General features: G+C 45.4%; 1 protein-coding gene across 5 annotated transcripts in view; it reads right to left on the bottom strand.

Moving 5' to 3' along the window:
* Positions 1-20945, bottom strand: part of SUCO (SUN domain containing ossification factor) — a 580289-nt gene that overhangs the window by 334327 nt on the left and 225017 nt on the right. For all 5 annotated transcript variants that reach the window (XR_014960616.1, XM_085601647.1, XM_085601645.1 and 2 more), the window contains exon 8: positions 17861-17985. Coding sequence is in view for 4 of the 5 variants with exons in the window: in XM_085601647.1 (XP_085457773.1) it covers positions 17861-17985 (125 nt within the window). In the remaining variant the exon portion in view is untranslated. The remainder of the gene's footprint in view (positions 1-17860; positions 17986-20945) is intronic.

Genomic DNA, 20945 nt, shown 5'->3' on the forward strand with positions numbered 1-20945 from the left:
TTGTCAGACACAATAAAGAGGCTGCAAGACCAGAGGAAGAAAGCTATTCTCATTCTTCTCGACCTCACTGCGGCGTTCGATACCATATCCCACCCCATCTTGATCAGCAGATTGACAGACATAGGGATTTCGGACATAACCCTATCCTGGATAAAATCATTCCTTACCGACAGGTCCCAAACTGTCGCTCTTGGCCTTTTCCACTCCAATGAGAAGAAGGTCTCCTCTGGAGTAACTCAGGGGTCCATTCTGAGTCCCCTTCTTTTTAATATTTACCTCATCCCACTCCTATCCCGGATTGAATCATTCGGCATACCGGTAACATCGTATGCCGATGATACGCAGCTCATCGTACCTCTAGAGGATAACTCAACCAAAGCCGAGTTCAACCTCAAAAACTGTTTGACAGCGGTCTTCCACTGGATGGACACTAACCATCTCAGATGCAACTCGAACAAAACAGAGATACTCCCTATCGGAAAGAACACCTCCTTCTGCCCAGGCCTCTGGTGGCCGGATGACTCAGTTGCCCCTCCCCAGACCGTAACAACAGCTAGGAACCTTGGTGTCCTATTCGACTCCGATTTATCATTCGACCAGCACGCCAGGAATGTTGCAGGCAGATGCTTTGGAATAATAAAATCGCTAAGAAAGTTCTTTGACTTTCTTCCACTTGACGCCAGGAAAACAGTAACAGTAGCCCTCATAATCTCACGCCTAGATTACTGTAACGGCCTCTTGGCGGGGACAAAAATGTCCACACTGTCCAAACTTCAAAGTGTTCTCCACACGGCTGCCCGACTGGTCCTAAAACTGCCCCGAAAATCATCTATCTCCGCAGCTTTAAGATCCCTGCATTGGCTCCCCCTCCACAAAAGACTACTTTTTAAAATACTGATTATCGCCTTTCGGGCATTTAACAATACTGGTCCAAAATATCTCACCAGACGCTTCCCCCACTACAATCCGAGCCGATCGCTCCGATCTGCCCAGGACAACCTCATGCTCCCCGCTAGGTACAACCTGAAGACGAAAGGTGGAAAAACTTTAAGCTTCCTGGCCATTAAAGCCTGGAACAACATGCCCAAAAATCTTAGACAACAAACTCTTGAAAAACCTTTCAGAAAACTTCAAAAGACCTGGATTTTTAACCTTCCCGACGATTTCACCAAAGCTGCCATCTAACCTCTTACCACTACCACGACTGGGCCTTCAGGAATTCCAGCGCCATGATGCTCCCTCCGGAGCGAACGCTGCGCTTTAGAAATACCCCCTCAAATATCAAATATCAAATACTGTGCATATTCCGCCATCTAGGGTTGGAGTCGGAAAGTGCTTTTGATTTGATTTTGATATGATTTTCTCTCTGTTGGGAGGTGGTGAAACCTGATCCCCCTGGTCAGGCACAAACCCCCTTAGGCTGTGTGCAAGCTCTAAGATTATTGTTTTCTGTTATCGCCCTGTGATTGTGTCTGTTTGTTAAATAAGTATAATACTGATGGTTTATAGAGCTGAGTGCAGGGACACTTGTTGACTTTAAAAGGAGATATATATATATATACACACACACACACACACACACACACACCCACACCCACACCCACACCCACACACACACACACACACACACACACACACACACACACACACACACACACACACACCCCATCCTTTTTTTTACGCTATACCGGTTTGTTTAAAAAAAAGAGAGAGAAGTTGCTGTATATAGCGGAGTATGAAAGGCCAACAAGTAACTTAAGTGTTATGCTTTTGTACAATTTTGTTATTTAATTCTTTGAGCTATGTAGGTAGCTCGTGTGACCTTTTCCAAAAAGGTCACTTGCTGTTATAATAGGACAGATGTAGCATTTTTGCTATGGTTTAGTTCTTATATAATACGTATGTAATATTGAATGAGGAGATTTATACCTTTTGCTATTTGTTAGCCCTTACAAGTACCTCTGTACTATGTTTATTTAGGGACTGTGTCTTGAGTCTCTCTTTTTTTTTTTTTTATAATCATTTTATCCATTATTAATTTTCACTCCTTCACAGGGGAGGAGGGAGGGTCGTATGTGAATCTAGAAGAATCTAGGCCAAAAAACTATTCTTACAGGTAAGTAACTAGTTTCGTTTTGCAGCATAGACGTCTTGTAGATTCACATACTGTGCATAGAATGTGTAGCGGTATTTAGCGATTGTGGAGGAGGGAGTAAAGTGTAGTTAATCTCCACAGGATGATAAACGAAAATGGTGTAGTGTACCACTTCTTTTTGAGAGAATCTGTGTTCTTTTATTGTGTGTACCTTTTAGGTATCCATATGGTTGTCCTTTCAGGAAAGTATACACATATGTACACCGTTCTGCATATCTGCATTTTGAGAGTGCTAAATATTTATGGACGTGACCAGGAAAACAAAACCTTGAATGTTTATTCAAGTAGTTATATTTTATAGGCCCATTTATTTTTTTGTAGGCTAACGTCTGATTAGCTGCTTTTATTTTGTGAGTGCTATTTTACTATGGTCTTTACCCAGCACTAGCTCTTATTTGTATATTGCCAGAATTTCAATTTTTTTTTATGCAATGGGCAGGTTTTAATGCCTTTTTGTGGATATGGCTTAAGGGTTTTTTGAGGTGCCTGGTTGCTTTATGTGTGTATGTATTCCTTGTTTGATGCTCGTTTTTGGAAGCGACACAAAACGCTATGAGTAAGCTGCTGATGTGTTGAAGTGAGCATTACCTTCCCTTGTTCATGGTATTGCAGAACGTGGACGGTATCATATAATTATGTGTTCTGTCCATGTCCTTATGAGCAAATTGAGAGGAAAGAAGGCTTTACCTTGTTATATGCAGAGTGTGTTTGTATAGTAAGGCACTGCCGACTGATTTTGGGGCATTTTAGTTTGTACATATAAACATACCTATAACTATACCAAATATAAATATATTTTATTTATTTATAGGCATACACATGCATGTTTATTTTTCCTTATGGAGAGTAGTCAACCATCTTGTATACCAAAAATGTTTACATGTACATGTCTCGGCATGTACATATGTATGTGTGCTGTGGGTATGCTTACATATGTGTATGCCTGCCTTGGGGTCACCTTCGAGATATTCCCTCTGTGTGTTTGGAGGTTTATTAGTGATAGGAGGATTGACCTGTGTTGAGGATGAAGGGTGTGCTCCTTCTGTATGCATGGGACATCATTGGCCCCTGGCCTTTGAATTTGTATTACGGTCCTTAAGGTTTACTGAGCACAGTGGGCCTTTGGCCAATTATTTGCTAATGGGCTCCAATCTTTATTAGGCTAATGCATGCTGTTAGTGGTATTGAGCTTCCTTGTGATGAAGTGCAAGGGAGAGATACAGTAACATTTGAGTGTGCTGTGTGCAGACTCTGTGCCCTGTATATAACTTAGTAAGGAAGAATTAAAAAGCTGCACCTTGTATTGTTTTTAATCTGCCTTAATGCAGGGTAATAGCTGTTGTAACAGAAAAATCAACCATGTAAGGGGCTGTGTTCTTTTTGCATTGCCAGGAATACATTTCGTCGAGGAGGCGTCCCTATCTGGTGGACCGGATGCGAGGTATGGGCCTTCTCCTGGTCCCAGTTAACCAGCTTTGCTATTTAGTATGTAAATGCATGTTTTAAGGTGCTGATTATTTTTTTATTTTACTGTGTACAGGTGTTTTATGTGGTGAATGGGTGTTAACCCCCCACTTTATTTGGCGAATTTAATGGTCGCGGTTAACCCCAGTTGCCGCCATATAGGATACCTTAGGAAGTTGCGGTCAACTCGTAAGAAGAGTTGTCGTCCCCCCTTAAGGTGTCCAGAAAGGTCGCGGTCAACCTCAGTTGCCGGCCTTGTGTGCTAGATTTGGAAGTTACAGTCAACTCCCTCGAAGAGTTGCCGGCTCCCTTATGGTGTCAAGATCAGTCTCCGCTGTAGGAGCTGATTCTCAACTTTTGGGTTCGCCACGCCCATGTGTGTGAGATCAGTCTTTTCAGTGAAATTGTCTCACAAAATATTTTGTTTATTTATTTTTGTAATATTATTGGTTGGTTGTGCCATGCTCAACTATATGGTGGCGAGAAGTCCCTTGTGACTGAAGTTGACTTGCCTTTATTTTTGGGCAAACACAATGTTGTGTTGCAAGTAAATGCTGTGTTGGTGAAAAAGTTGCTGTGTAGCGTCTGAAGATATGAACTTGTATCTTGGGGTTTGTAAGTCCTTGTGTGTGAGAGAGACTTAATTCCTTATTAGCAGTATCCCAAGTGTGAGTTAAATTGCATATATTGTTTTATGTGCAGCCCCCTTTTGTTTTTGAAAAGGAAGGGTGCAAATAATTGTACCCGGTGCTCACAGGGTTGTGAAGCAGATTATTGGTGAATGGGGGATGAATTTGGTATGTGTTCCAGTGTTGTGTGACTTTCTTCCTAAAGAGACAATCTATATGCTCTTTAGGATTAAACGGTGATTGGCTCCTGCATTTACAACAGGGGTAATGCGATGTGTGTCACTGGTAAAGGACGTGTACATATATATGTACAAAATATATGTATCTATATACACCTATATATACCTACTTAATGATGTTTTACCCCTTAAATACATGTATACATATATGTACATATCTACATATATGCATACACCTACCTATATATAATATACATATATACGAAGTTCAGCATGTATAACTATTCCATGATCTTTTGTTTATATTTGGGGTATATCCCAATATTTGACCTGTAATAGCCACAAATTTGCTTTGTCGGATGTAGAATAGATATCACCCCATATGTAGTAATACCCTGCCTACTGAGGGGTAAATTTCAAAGGGATATGCACATGGTCCTATGTACTTGTGTACAGATAAGCCTAGCCCATGTCTTTATGGGTGTGTGATAATCCGCATTCGTCTTTGGACATAGTGTATCTTGGTATGAGAGGATTCATTTACCAAGGTAACCCTACCATTGCAACCTTATAGTTTGTAGTGGCTCAGTACGTAACACTGCACTTGTGCGCGTATTGGTACTTGTACTCTGATGTTCTATTATGCTATTGCATGTTGCAAATGGTATGCAGCAAAAGATAGTTTTCAGCATCATTTGTTTTCAAATATGCTGTGGCTCGTTGAACCAGTCACCTGTGTGCATGTATTAGTTTTATGAAAAAAACGGTTTATTTATTGCGTATGCAAAATGAATTTCAGGCGATTATGCTACACAGTGACTGTGCTAACTGCTGCACATGTTGGTGCGTTTTCTATGCACATACACTATTGCTGTTTAAAAGCTATATGTCAGTGCGTGATTTTTTTGGGGGGAGGGGCTCTAGTCATTTTAAAATTGTTGCAATTGATATCCATGTTATTGTGCTTTTAGGCACATGGGTTGTGGATGCTATGTGTTATATAGCATAGCCTTTAGAACTGCCCATGAAACAACTTATGTGCTTAGATAAGATCAGCTTATTTTCTTTTAATGGATTCTGCAGAGCAAAGTTCTGTTCTCTTCTAAGTTGCTGGAACCGTAAACCTGCCTTCCTGCATCTGCTTAGAGGGCAGCTAAGGAATGAGCTTGTTGGAGATGAGCACCAGATTTATAGGATCTTTGTGTCTGATCTGTAAGCCATTTTATGATCCTTACAGTCTCTTTTGTCCATCCTGGAATGGAGCGGGCGAGTGGGATGGGGTTTATGACCTTACTGTCCACTTTGCAGAAACTTTGTAAATGTGAGCAGCATTTGGTGCCACGTTATAAGTGTTGTTCCCAGCTATTTAATGCCTGGGAAGGCAAGGGGGGCTTTGTTTTGCAGCCAGCCATAACGTTATCCCATGGCTTAGTGAATATATTTTATGTTGCAATGCTAAACATTTGTAAAGTGGAACCTCCCATAGGTGTTCATATTGTTTAAAAGATCCCTAGAATCTCCTCTTAAGCCCCCCAAAAAACCTTTTAACCTTGTAAACACAACGCGCTATCTGAGTCCCTAGCTATGTTTGCAACCAAGAGGAAGACGGGAATATTTCGTTTTCCAGAAATCCTGTGGTATATGGAAGAGGCACCTTATGCGCATTGTCAACATAATAAAACCTATGAAAAGTACGTTTAAATACTTTAAACACGTTATTCAAAATGAGACAGACTTGTTGTAAGCGCAGCCTGCAAACATAACAATAAAAACTATGAAAAGTATGTTTAAATACTTTAAACACTGTATTAAAAGTGTGTAAACAGCACAGTGACACACTTGCTGTTAGCGCAGCATGGGAGATGTGCTTCTATTTTCCAACTTGGTAAAAATAAACAATGGCTGTGCTGTGCTATTTAAAGTTTTTCGGTAGTACGTGGAGCAATTCACCCGTGTGCCAGTGCTCTTGCTCCTATATTAAATAATAAGGGGCTCCTTCTTACCTTGTTTAAGGATGAAGCATCAGCTCCCTGCAGAAACTTCCCCCCCCAAATACCTGGAGACTGTGTTCTGCCAGCGAACAACGAAAAGTTTCTTACCTGTCGGTGTAGTTTTGCAGCTTGAAGATCTTTCTGGATTCACTATGCTGTGCATTATTCCGCGATCTTGTGGTTGGGTCCGGATTCGTAGTCTTTTCTTTGTTTTTTTTTTTTTTTTTGTAGCCTAGGTGGGCGTCGACGTCCACCATTTGGTGCACCTCCCGTGACGTCGTCGTGCTTCCTGCGGAAGTCCCACCTTTGGGGCGCCATCTTCGGGTTCTTTTTTCCCTTTTTTTTTTTTTTTAACCCTAGGCGATTGACTAATCCTTTTGTCCATATTTCTGTACGTTTCCACTTCTTTGATCCTATCCATTTCACCCCCTCTTCCTCCAGCCTCATCTTCCTGGCGGAGGTGGGTGGGTTCGCTAGTGAATCCAGAAAGATCTTCAAGCTGCAAAACTACACCGACAGGTAAGAAACTTTTCGTTTTGCAGCGTGAATCTTTCTGGATTCACTATGCTGTGCATAGATTTTGTAGCGGTTTTCCTATTTTTGTGGTGGCTGGGTGGAAGATGATCGCTGGTCGTTGAAAATGTGTTGTAGCACCTTCTGTCCGACCTGTGCTTCCTTATTCATTTGAATGTCCACGCAGTAGTGCTTTGTGAACGTGTGCACAGATGCCCAAGTTGCTGCGAGACAAATGTCTTGGATGGGCGTGTTTGCCAGGAAGGCAACTGTGGCCCCCTTCTTCCTTGTGGAGTGAGCTTGGGGCCCCTCCGTTAGCTCCTGTCCAGCCTGTTTGTGACAGAATTGAATAGTGAGGGCAATCCACCTAGCGATGGTGCCCTTGGTCACTGGTCTACCCATGAAGCTAGTAGCAAAGGACACAAACAGCTGCTTCGACTTCCTGAGTTCCTTGGTTCTTTCAATGTAGTGCATCACCGCTCTTCTGGCATCGAGGGTGTGCAGGGCCTTTTCTGCGTTTGTAGTCGGGTTTTGGAAGAAACTCGGTATCTGGATACTCTGATTCATGTGGAACGCCGACACTACCTTGGGCATGAAGTGTGGGTCCGTCCTCAGGACTACCCTGTCTTTGTGAATTTGAATGTAGGGCTCCTGTAGCGTTAGTGCTTGAAGCTCGCTCACCCTGCGTAGTGAGGTTATGGCCACTAGAAAGGCAGTTTTCATCGTCAACATTTGTAGAGTGGCCTTGTGAATGGGTTCAAACGGCGCCTTCATGAGCTCCGTCAGAACCACGTTTAAATTCCATGCCGGCGGCGGCAACCTTTTCGGGGGTGCCATTCTTTTGGCTCCCTCCATGAATCTCTTCACCACCTGCGAGGTGAAGAAGCTTCCACCCTTCTCACCTCTGGTGTAGGCAACGATCGCTGCTAGGTGTACCCTTAGGGAGCTCGAGCAGAGGTTACTCTTTAGAAGGTGTGTGAGGTACCTCAGCACAGTTGAGTCTCTTGTCATTCTGTTTTGCAGGCCCCTTTTCCTGCACCACACCGTGAATCTCTTCCACTTTGCGCTGTAGCACTTTCTTGTAGTAGGTTTCCTTGCCTCCCGTAGCACTCGCATAGTGCTCTGAGGTAACCTTAGGTGTGCGAACTCTAGGTCTTCAGGAGCCATGCTGCTAGGTTGAGTGTCTCTGGCTCTGGATGCAGGACCTCCCCGTTTTGCATTGAGAGCAGGTCTTTTCTCCTCTCGAACCTGTACGGATTGCCTTGCGCCATTTCTTGAATCTGTGAGAACCATGTCTGCCTCGCCCACTGTGGAGCCACCAGGATCAGAGTCATGTTGCTGGTTCTGCACTTGTCGAGCACTCTGTGCAACAGGGGTATCGGTGGAAAGGCGTGGGCAAATGTCCTCCACCAGCTTATCCATAGGGCATTTCCCTTGGATTGCTGATCTGGTTGCCTGGACGCGAAGCTTTGGCATTTTGCATTGTGGCGTGTTGCAAAAAGGTCTATTGTGGGAGTCCCCCATCTCTGGAAGATTTTCTCCGTTTCCTGGCCATTGAGCTCCCACTCGTGTGATGCTGAGGTCTGTCTGCTCAGCCAGTCTGCCTCCACATTGTCCTTCCCTGGTAGGTGAATTGCCAGTAGATCTATCTTGAGAGGTATGGCCCATCTCCAAATCTCCTGAGCTAGGGATGAGAGGGGAAACGACTGTGTCCCCCCTTGTTTGTTGATGTAGAACATCGCCGTGGTGTTGTCTGTCTGTACCAACACCCTCTGGCCGAACAGGTGTCTCTGGAATGCCTTCAGGGCTAACAGTATCGTTTTCAACTCGAGGTAGTTGATGTGGCGGACCGCGTCTGCTGGAGCCCATAGACCCCTCACTCTGAGGTTGTCCATGTGCGCTCCCCATCCCTTCTGCGATGCGTCCGTGGTAATGGTCATTGTTGGGCTTGGTGGTGTCAGGCTTCTCCCCGTTGTTATGTTGTCTCTGTTCCACCAAGTTATCTCCTCCTGCACTGCGTGCGTAACAACCACTAGATCCTCCCAACTTCCGTTTGCTTGTGACCATTGCTGTTGCAGCCATTCCTGGAATGGTCTCATGTGCAGGCGTACATTCGGCACCAGCTGGATACAGGACGCCATCATTCCCATCATCTTGCTCACCGCCCTCACTGTCAGAGCTCGCCCCTTCTGGTAGAGCTGCGTCTCCTTCAGTAGAGCATCTGTCCTCCTGTCGCTGGGCACTACTGTACTGTTGAGGGAGTTGATCTTTGCCCCCAGGAAAATCTTTACCTGTTCCGGTTCCAGCGATGATTTTCCCCAGTGGATGGAAAATCCCAGATTTGTGAGGGTGTCTGTTACGCGTTTTGCGTGGCTCTCGCACTTCTCGCGTGAGTTTGCCTTGACCAGCCAGTCGTCCAAGTAGGGGTATACGTGTATTCCCTGCTTTCGTAGGTGTGCCGCTACCGCCGACAGGCATTTTGTAAAGACCCTTGGCGCTGATTTTAATCCGAAGGCCAGGGTTGTGAACTGGTAGTGTTCCTGTTTGATGTTGAATCTTAGAAGGCCCTTGTGCCTTCTGTTTATTGGGATGTGAAGGTAGGCATCCTTGAGGTCCACGGTGACCATGAAGTCCCCTTCTCTTATCTGTGGCAGTACCTCCTGCAGTGAAGTCATTTTGAACCTTTGCGTTCTGATGAACTTGTTTAGGTAACGGAGGTCCAGTATGGGTCTGAGGTCTCCGTCTACCTTCGGAACCACGAAGTAGTTTGAGTAGACCCCTTTGTTGCGTTCCCTGAACGGCACTGTCTCTATGGCTCCCTTTTGTAGGAGTTTCCGCGTTTCTTCTCTGAGTATTGCCAGTTCTTGGGCCGATCTCTGTCTTCCCTTCGGCTTCCTGTTTGGAGGTCTTTTCTCCAAGTCTACGCAGTATCCGTACTGCACGATGTTCCGTATCCACTTGTCTGTGGTTATACGCCGCCACTCCTGAAGGTAGAACCTCAGCCTTCCGCCTACTGGTGACGTATGCTCGTAGGCCCTTGAATCTTCTCTTCCCCCTGATGACACTTTTTCGCGCCTCACCCTTGGGGACCTTACGAGGGTAGGCGTCTTCTTGCGTGCTGAGTCACTTCGAGGAGGGCTGATCGCCCCCTCTCCTCCTTTGGCCACGTCCGTTCCCTCTCCCGCGAAAGGACTGGCCCCGAGGTTGATATTGCCAGCTTTGCTTCTGCTGACTTTGTCCGTGACCTTCGCCCTGCTGACCTTGTTGGAACGCCTGGTGCGACGTCCCCTGTTGGCTTCCACCCCTACCGTAGGGTCTCCTCGAGGGATTTCCTCGTCTCATTCCCCTCAGCTGTAGGGTCCCCATGGACCTCGCTGTCTCGTTTTCCTTCTTGAGCTGGGTGAGCTTTTCGTCCACCGTTGCTCCGAACAGTGTCTCTCCGTTGAAGGGGGTACCAAGGATGTTGTTCTGCACTTCCGGTTTGAATCCCGAGATTCTTAGCCATGCATGCCTCCTCTCTGTGACCCCTATGGCCATGAGTCTTGCTGAAGTCTCTGCCCCATCCAACGCCGTCTTTATACAGGAGTTGGCGATGTTCTTGCCTTCATCCACCAGGTGAGAGGCTCTCTGGCGGTATTCTTCGGGGAGGTGCTTTACTAGCTCCCCCATCTCATCCCAGTGTTGGTATTGGTGTCTATTGAGGAGTGCATTCGAATTCGCCATGCGCCAGTGCATTGCGGCGTTCCTCTCGACCTTTCTGCCTGTGAGGTCGATCCTCCTGCTCTCTTTATCCGGAGGTGGGCCCGAAGTTGCTGGAACGTTGGCCCTTCTCCTGGCCGTGGAGGCTATGATGGAGTCTGCGGTGACGCTACCCTTGATGTAAGGTGGGTCCAGGGAGGAGAGCTTATATTTCTTCTCTGTCCTGGGCGTGATCGACCGGCAGGTGGCAGGCTCCTTGAAGGCTTCTCTCCCCTGGTTCATCACGCTTTGTAGCATGGGGAGGAACTGACTCCTAGTCTGGATGGGGAGCAGTGTTTCGACGAGAAAATCGGCTTTCGGCCTCTCTTCGTCGAGTTTGACGCCGAAGGCCATTGCTGCGCTCTTCACCACCATATTGTACACCCCGATGTCGTCGGGTGGCGAAGGCCTCGAGGGGTACGTGTCCACGGCCTCCTCCGGGTTTTCGGTGTCGAGATCGTGCCATTCGACGTCGTTGCTGGTAGATGCCGCCGATTCGTAGAACGACTGTTGGTCTTCTTCCTCGGCTTCTTCCTCATAATAGGGCTCCTCTTCTTCCTCGAGATCCCTTGTCAGCCCTTCGGCGTCGAACTCTTCTTCGACCTCGACGACGCCCGCCGATGAAACCGTTGGAATCTTGAATTCCTTCATCCTGGCGTCGAACTCCTTCTTCCTTTGAAGGATGTTCTCCATTTCGGCCTCGAGCCGCCTCTTCTTTTTCTCCATTTCGGAGATGCTTTCGGCGTCGACCGCGGGTCTTTTCGATGAAACTTGCGTCGACGTCGAACGTTCTTTCTGCGTCGATCGGCCAGTTTCCTGGGATGATTTCGACGACCCTTGCCTTTCGGCGTCTTTCTGCACCAGGGAGTCCTTTTGTAAGGATCCGCTGGGCCTTTTGTCTGAAGTTCCCCCTTTGGACGCTGAAGTTTTCGGCGCCGGGGCTCCCTTCGTGGACCTTGACTCAGTTTTCCTCGAGTCACCCTCGTGTTTTCGAGGTGTTTTTTGATTTGCGCTCGACGATTCTCTTACCTCGTCTTCTTTTTTCTTGTCGGTCTCTACGACCGTGAAGTTTTCGGCTGTCTCGGCGACGTTGTCCTCGTCGTCCGTGTCGAGGCCCAGCTCGTAGAGTGTCGGTGGTTTCCCTTTGCCATCCATGTTGGCGTTGGCTCTTCTCTGCCTCTCTCTCACCCTGAGTGTCTTCGGCGCGAAGGCTGAGCAGGCGTTGCAGTCGATACTCTGGTGGTCCACCGGTAGGCAGAGGTTGCAGACCGGATGCTGGTCTTTCTGCGCGAACTTGTGGTGGCAGTTTGGGCAGAACTTGAATGGCGTCTTGTCCATTTCGCTCAGGGTCTCTGAGCGTGCATTCTCCAAGGCTGTCGAAGAAAAGGTTCGCTGGTCCTCTTTCTTCGCGCTCCTGATGAAATCTGTTCTATTCCTGATGTCTTCTCTCGATTCTATCGATGAAACTCGCTTTTCTTCCTTCTTCCTCCGAGTGAATTTCTGGAGCTTCCCGATGACGATCCAGACCCAACGGCGGAAAAAAGAATCTGAAGATGGCGCCCCAAAGGTGGGACTTCCGCAGGAAGCACGACGACGTCACGGGAGGTGCACCAAATGGTGGACGTCGACGCCCACCTGGGCTACAAAAAAAAAAAAAAAAAAAAAAAAAAAGAAAAGACTACGAATCCGGACCCAACCACAAGATCGCGGAATAATGCACAGCATAGTGAATCCAGAAAGATTCACGCTGCAAAACGTACTTTCCCTGGTGCATGAGGAAGAAAGTGAGCAGCGGTAAACAAACTGCTTTGCTCAAAGATTTCCCACTCATGCAACCTTCCTTTGTACCACCTCTCTCGTCGGAGTTTCTGGTGGCCTTTCTCTGTTGCCTGCATCTGCTGCTGTAGTTTCTCAGACGACTTCAGTGCAGCTACGATCTCCATGGCGGAAAAAATTATCTGAGAGCTGGCACACACGCTAAGTGGGATGTAGCCTGAGCAGAGAAAAAAAAGCACTTTCCGACTCCAACCACTAGATGGCGGAATATGTACAGTATGTGAATCTAGAAGACGTCTATGCTGCAAAACTGTTGGACTTGCAGTTGGACAAGATGCGTTTTTTTGCATTGACTGTGAATCCTAATTTGTGTACTACTGAATCTATTGTGTTGGTGAGTGCTAGGCACTGCTGTCTGCTGTTGGTCTTGATCAGTCAATCATCCAGGTATGGGAAGACATGAATGACACTGAAGCACAGATGCGCTGCCACCACCGTCAGACCTCTGGCAAACACCTTTGGGGTTGTTGTGATCCTGAAGGCTAATACTTTCAATTAGTAGTGTTCTCCACTTTCCGCAAAATGCAGATAGTGGTGATGTTCCAGATGTATGTGGATTTGGAAAGAAGCATTCTTGAGGGCAAGGGTCGACATGTGGTTTGATGTGCTGAGGAGATATGATATCCTGCAAGGCTGTCTTCTTGAAGTGCTCCCTCAGAATGTATTGCTTCAGTAACCTGAGGTCGAGAATAGGTTGCAGTGTACTGTCTTTTATGTGGACTAAACACCTTGACCCTGTGGTGTCTGGTACCAGCTCGATGGCATCTTTGGTTAAAAAATATTGTACTTCCTCTTATAACATTTGCTGGTGATCCCTATCTGATTGTGTGCTGTCAAGTGGTATCTTCAGTTGTATGGTATGGAATGTATAGATGATGGACAAGACCTGCCTGTCTGAGGTCATTTCCTCACACTGTGGAAGGAACACACTTATTCACTCCAACAAGTGTGTGAACAGGGGGATCAATGGCAAGTTGCTGCTTGGAGGTTGAGGCACCCTTTCCAGAATCACCTTGACCCTCTCTGCTGCCGTTGCCTCAGGTTAGCTGCTGCTGGAATAGTTAGCACTGTGGTGTGGTAGCAATCCTGGTATACCTCCTTTTGGCTGCTGCTTTTGAAAAAAACTATTTTGGGAGACTAGGTTTGTAGGGTGCCCATCGCTTTGGCAGGGTCTGTGTCCTTTATGACTTCAAGGATACTGTCTACCTGACGTTGAAGATATGTTCCCCATCGAATGGTTTGTTGATGAGGAGCTATTGAACCTCAGTGTGAGGATTGTGATGAATTAGATGGTATGGTTGTGCGACCTTACAAAATCGCTCAACCCTGGGTAGCCATGGCTTCGAGCAGCAGGGCTAAAAAAAAGGAACTAGTGTAAAGCATTTAGAAGCATCAAACAGAATAAAAAAAAGTCCCACAACCCGAAAGAAATCCAACACCAATTAATAAAAATAAGATTATATTTTTATGAATTTTTAAACACAGAGATGCGTAAAATACACGGGAGAGTTCCAGAGATTTAGCTTTTAAAGAAAACGAATCTCAGCTTTTTAGTCCAAAGTGCAAACAAGAATTGGCAACCATAAAGTTTAAAAACATTTCAAAAGCTTCTCTCCCTCCCCTCGATCCCTACTTAATGGCGGCCACTGCGTGACAAGGCGAGCAAGACCTCTGACCTCCTAGTAAGGTTAATTGATCTCCCCTCACGCAGCTCCATCGCTAAGGCACTGCCACCTGCATCAAAGTTTGAAAAAGTTGGGCGACAAATTGAGACAAAAAGAAGGTCGGGAGGCCAATAAGAAATATCTGGACAGGTACCTGGTGACCAAATCAGTCTAAAGTTCAGAAAGCGGACACTAGCCAATTGGTTACCAGGATCCCTCCCACCCTGTGATGACTTCTGGCTATGTGTGGCATTTCGCAATCCCAGAGTGCCCTATTCTGCCCACTCTCAAGATGTCTGAACCCTTCCTAGGATGTTAGGAGCTTGGTAGCCCACCCTAGAGGTATGGCTACCTGTGCGCTACATGCCCATGGGAAAACAGATTTGTCCACTGGTTTCCCCTCTCTGTTTCTGCTGCCAACCTATCTACCTGAACGAAGGAATAGCCATACACAAGTACGATTGCCATTTGCCCACCAAAGGCAGCTTACCCCTTTGAAGCTCGCCTTTTGGGCCAACACACTGTGTGGCTTTCTACAAGGGGGAGGTACCACCTCCCTCTGTAACAGGCTTCTATTGTTCCGAGCCTGGAGTCGTGCACAGTGCTCCCCAGGAGGCCAGAAGGCAGTCTGGTGGCTAGCAACTGTGCGAGGCCACTGGGCAAAAAGGGCAACAGAGTGGCAACGACCTAAAAGTTGCTGTTCCTTAAAAGTGACATTAAATTCGACTTCGGCATCAAGCTGGGCTTAATGCCACAATTAGTTTGATATCTTGAAGTAACCATTTTAGTTGTCCAATCCTGACGTTATCCAGACCTCTTGGTCTTTAAGAGCGTTTCCACAAGGAAGCCATCCTCCTCTTTTTCCACAAGAATTGACCTTGTGATTGTCATCTGCCCTTTGCATCACCTCATGACATGTTCTGGTGTGGTCCGGGTAAACATAGTTTGCCACAAATCCTTTTCCCCGCAGGCTATTACAACGCGATTGTTACAACGACCGCGTTGTAACAACGCATACCATTACCCTGCAAGTCATAACAGCGACTTGCAGAGGGATCAGAAGGTGTTGGATTTAAAAAACAACACCTTCCCTACTGTTGCACAGACTGGAGTTGGAATAGTAAATTATACTATTCCAACATCCAGTGTCCCCACTAGAGCAATTCATTGTTATGACTTACGGGGTAATGGTATGCGTCGTTACATCGCGGTCGTTGCAACAACCGCATTTTAATAGCCTGCGGGGGATAGGCGTGCATTGTAAGGAGGTACATTCATTGTCCGAGGGTAAGGGGTTTATTATATATGGCTCAGGGCCACTATCCTCCTGTGGGTCCACAGTGGAATCTTACCACAGGTCTACACATTCATTGGGTGGTGCAGATAAAAATAGAGATCCTGAGAGTTATGTCCCTCCTGATCAGAATTGGCTTGGAAAGAGTGGATGAACACTAGAGATGACAGTGGCCTGTGTGGGGACTGATGTGGTGGCGATATAAGGTGCTGGACTGGGGTTGGTGGAGGTTGTGGAGGAATCTGAGATAGAGGGTTGGTAGCCTTGTCTGGGCTCATCTGTGGGACAGGATAAAAGTCCAAGTCCTCTGAAGTCAACTTCCTCTTCTTCTAGGGTAATGCCGTCCGTCTCTGGGATTCCTGTGGGGGCAGGAAAGCAAGACTCTTCCAGAGGAGCGGTGGATGCAGATTTTGCACTGCCTGATATGGGCCACTCTAGAAGCTCAATGGTCAGTGCATGATCACTAGACGCCAAACTCAGCATCCAAGTCTTCCGCAGCCTTGGCTCCAAAGTCAATTTTGGTTCAAAAGGGATTGGTCCTGGTCTCAGGGTTGAGCCCATGCGGGCTGGTGCCAAGGCTTGGGAGCTTATTTACAGATTTAGCTGGAGCCAAGGGGGCTCGTGATGCCAAGCAGTGTCAGTACCAGAACTTGAAGGTCGGTGCCTCGTGCCAGTCTTGGGGGCTTGATGCCAGACTTCCTCAGGGTCCAGTGCTCTATCTTGGAGACGTTTTTTCCAGTGTCGATCCCCAGAGGAAAGACCCTCTGATGTGGGTCAAGAAATGGAGTCCCTGGGTGTGGACTTTGGCCAAGCCATTAGGGTCTCCGGCGGAGGAACAGGTTGCCCTCGACATCTGAGCCCTCGAAATAGAGGATCTCGGGGCTATGCTGTACTTGAGCCGTTGGTATGCTAGATGGACCATTGTCCTCGTCATAGGCTCCCCTCAGTGCCAAGAAAAGCAGGCATGTTCTTGGGTGTCGACAATGCATCTTACATTGTGCCACATGACGTTCTCTTGGGACTGGATGGTGATCCTATTTTTAACCCCTTGCAGGCTAAGCAGGTGGATTCCTTGTGGTCTCAAAGGAGGCATAGCTTGCACACACTACGCTAGTCACACCATGAAAATGTGGTAATACATCTTAGGCAGCATTGAAATTGCATATTCTCTAAACCCTTTCATCCTAACAGTCATTGTCATATGACCCGAGCCCTGATACCACTCCAGTGGTAGAATGTGAAGCAGTGAAATCAACAATTATATCTTCTGATGATAGTGCAGGGTCCTTGGAAGTCGAAAAGGTGTGGAGAAGTGGCTGACAGTCTCATATTTTGAGCTGAAAAGTACAAATGAACAAAAAAAGAAAAAGAAAGAAATTGTTGGCCCAGTCTTTGTCGTGGTACATTGTGGGCTATGGCTGGATTCACAAGATCTTGAGGCCGAAAACTATTGCTAAGAAAAACTATTTGCAAACGTCTGCATCCAACATTAGATTGCAGGAGTATGCAGAGCATGCGGTCTAGGCAGCACATGCAACAAATAAAATGTAATGTAGTAATAGAAATCCTGTATACTTTATCCATGATGACATTCACTTCCCAAGTCAACAATCAAATACAGGAGTAAACCATAAAATGCACCTATTTTACTAAAGCAATTGATAAACTTGGCTGCGGGCCCATAGAACAAAGCAAGGTTAATGGTGAAAAGCACTTGTAAACAGGAGGGTTTTTTATGCCAATATATTTCAGCATCCAACTTAGCTGGCCCACTATGCACAGGACTCTTGAATAAGTGTTTTAAATTAACATTAATGCATTAGCCATCCAAACAAAGATGCTCGGGCCTAGCATACATTTTCAAATATTGCACACAATGGTGAGAAGGTCAAGCAACTACTTTTCTATACATATGTACTCCCTTCAAAGCACACCAAATAACATAGTAAGCAAGAATATGGGGGGTGTCCAGAAAAAAGGTACAAAAAGAGAGCCTGATCAAGAAAAATGAGAATTACTGCCTAACACAACAGTTTCATATGGAGAACCTCAAATAGTCAATACAAGAGTTTGATAAAAAAAAAAAAACTATTTAAAATATTCAAAACACAGTATCTAAAGAAGTGTTATGCTTGTGTAGGTGTCCACACAGACTTCTTTGGTGCTTCACTTCTAGAGGCTTCCTTTTTGCTTATAATTTGGAAGTTGGCGAGCAAACAAGTTTCTGATATATGACTAAATAAGATTCTTAGTGTCTCCTAATAAAAACCATTCCATGCACTTAAAGAAAAATGGGCTACCACGAGCAAAATGTAGAAATAAGCAAGATTGAGAACAAACTCGGATGAAGTGTATAACAAGAGGTTTCCTTGTGACATTCCCCTGACAAAACAATACCTTTGCCTCGGGATTTGCCGCTAGCATTTTTGCACCACACTCCACGGATGCATAATTATTCAAATTTTTCTGGACTTTCTTGGAAGTAATTTGTGCTCCATTAATAGAAGGATGCATTGACAGGCCTGCAAAAAAAAATAAAAAAGCATCAGTTATTAAAAAAAATATTGGTTTTATTTTCCAGAGACAAAGTATCAAATGCCAAATACATTCTAATAACCTTTACACACTTCTGACAGAGTTCATAGCATTGTAATTCAAAAGCGACTTAGCAAAAAGGCCATCCCCTCGGGTAGGGCTCGTCTCAAGCATTGCGTTTTTGGCGCTCAAGAACGGACAAATTACATTACGTACTTACGGTAACAAAGCTCTGCAAAACTGACATCAAGAGATGCGCATCATCCCTCTCTCTCAAAGAATGATGTCCAGAGCCCCAACTTTTGCGATTTTCAAATTTAACCTGCCCATGGTTTAGGAGTTTTACGCGGTATAAATATTTTTTTTAAAACACCTTCATAGATGTCAGAAAAGTCATACAGCAACCTACTGAGATGCATCAATAAACATAATCTCTGTGCTGGAATTCCAGGCAATGCATTCCTTATGATGTATTTACTTTGAATAGATGGTGGACCAACTGACGCCCACAGACGAGAGCAAAAACATAAGCATAACTTTTCACTTCAAAAGAATTTTGTGAAAAGGTAAACCTCCTAGGGAATTTGCCATCAATAGATTCAAAACATGATTGTGGATGACACTGATCAACACTTGAGGTCCTAGCCAAAGTAAAGGCTTGACAAAAGCACACAAATGCCAAACTGCCACAACATCTGAAAAAATACACATGATCTACCGCAAAGGGATTCCAGAGCTCTAAAATGAATTAATGCTACAGCCAGAGACCGCTTTTATGAAGGCAGTTTAAAACAAAAGGTTTAAAAATAAATACGATCTTCCAACGGGGCATTCACTAGGACTCCTATGCCTGTGTTATGGTTTACTCAGAAAAAGGGATCGAACAGGTGATAAAACTGCAAGAATGCCATCGTGGAAGTCTGGAATAAAATGTAATTCTTTCACAACTATAACATAACCTTTAATTGTCCCTGTGATTTTGCTTCAAAAAGTGAATAGAAACGTTCTTTAAACATTTTTGTCTTAGTCCCCAGTAGAGAGAGACTGTTTTCTTCGGCTAACTGATTATATATTTTCAAAAGTATTTTAACTATTTCATTTTGGGTAGAGCATTCCCAACACCAGAAGGGTAACAGAGGAATTTACTAGGAGGTGCTCATAATGAGTCGTCACATGACGGTTATAGAAGCACAGATGAATACTTACACGAGCAGGTTACATCACAGTTCAATCTAAGTGTACTTACACAGCAGAGTTTGTATGGAGCCAGGCAGGGGTGTCAGATGGTGAAAAGGGCACTGAGAAGAGCTGGATTTGAGTTCTATGAAGTTTACGATTAGGCCTGGGCGAAGCACTACGCTACGCTCGCGTAGTTTGCGAAGTTCGCGCTACTTCGCACTACGCGAACTGCACGTAGCACAGTGCGAACACGCGTAGCGTAGTGTTGCGTAGTGCTGCGGTCATTTTTTGCTTGCTCGCGGTCCTCAACGTCAAGTTGGCGACCGCGAGCAAGCAAAATGACATCCTGGCGAGACTTTTTCCTTGTTCGCGATCGCGAGCATGGAAAATAAACCTCCCGGCGAGATTCCCAACGCGAGAAGGTCAGGTTTCTCATTGCGAGGGGTCGCGTATGCTCGCGACCGCTCGCGATGAGAAACTACCAGTTCGCGTTGAGAAAGCTGCAGCTCGAGGAAAAATCTACTCGAGCAGCAGAAAACTACAGCTCGCACTGTGCAAGATGCCATTTTCAATGATTGCACAGTGCCGGTTGCTTGTCCGCACTGTGCAATCATTGAAAACAACATCTTGCACAGTGCGAACATGTTACTTCGCAGTTCGCGAAGTGCTACGCGTAGCTCGCGTAGTGCGAACTTCACTTTGCGTAGCTTCGCGAAGTGCTACTTCGCGAACTACGCCCACCCTTAGTTACGATTGTGAGGTTAATATTAGGCGCAGGGTGTTCCAGAACAATGGACCAAAGGTGGGTAAAGCTTGATTTTTGTTTTTTCTTTACATTTTTGGGCTACAGCAAAGGTCAGTAGGTTGTTGCTGTGAGTGATATCGGGGCAGACTCTAGTCCTATCACCAACTTCCTAATTCATCATGTACATAATATTCCATTTGAAAAGTGACAACTTGTGATATTCTCATTATTATAACTTATTTGAACATAGCTTGTATAGTAAAATGTTAAACAGTTTGTCATAAACCCATCCGTAACCAAAAAGTTTAAATTCACGTTCATGAGGGAGCTGCCATCTACCACTCTTTCGCATCATTAGAATGGAAGAAGGATTTTTATAGATATTAGACAAAGCGTAACTTAGGACTGTGTATAGGACTCGCCAACTCCTTATTGTGTGCTGGCATAAACAGGATTCACATTGGTTTGGTCCATTAGTTAATACAGTCAGTAAAACCAAACCAGTATTACAGGACCTTATCCAACCATCCTGTACACGCAATTCATAAGATCGAATATGACCAAGGAAAAAGAGGCAACGAAAAGATGTTGCATAGTATCTCGTTTAGAGGCTCATTTGATATTTACAATTAACGGATGAGTCAAAGGAGTCACAAAACATGTTGAAGCTCCGTAGGAGTCATTTCGACACGTTGGTTTCACGTAAAGTACTATTTCTTTTAAAAACTAGCAATTTGCAAGATGCAAACGCTCTCAGTCATTTTGAGATGCGTTTAAGATGAAGACATCCTAAATGATGAAATGAAATAACATTGATTAATGATGCCATGTACACTTGGAATAACGTTATTCATCGAGCGTGTCGGAAAAAGGCAATGAGAATAGACTCCCGAGTTTCTTGGTGATGAAACATTCAAGGGACTGATTAACAAGCGGAAACACGGGCCGCTGTCTTCCAACACTGTCCACACAATAATGTGAGCATCTTCTTTTAACTTCACGGGCTTCATTCCCGCGCAGTAG

This window comes from Triturus cristatus, chromosome 4_2 (assembly GCF_964204655.1).
Source record: "Triturus cristatus chromosome 4_2, aTriCri1.1, whole genome shotgun sequence".
In the NCBI taxonomy this organism is placed as follows: Eukaryota; Metazoa; Chordata; class Amphibia; order Caudata; family Salamandridae; genus Triturus; species Triturus cristatus.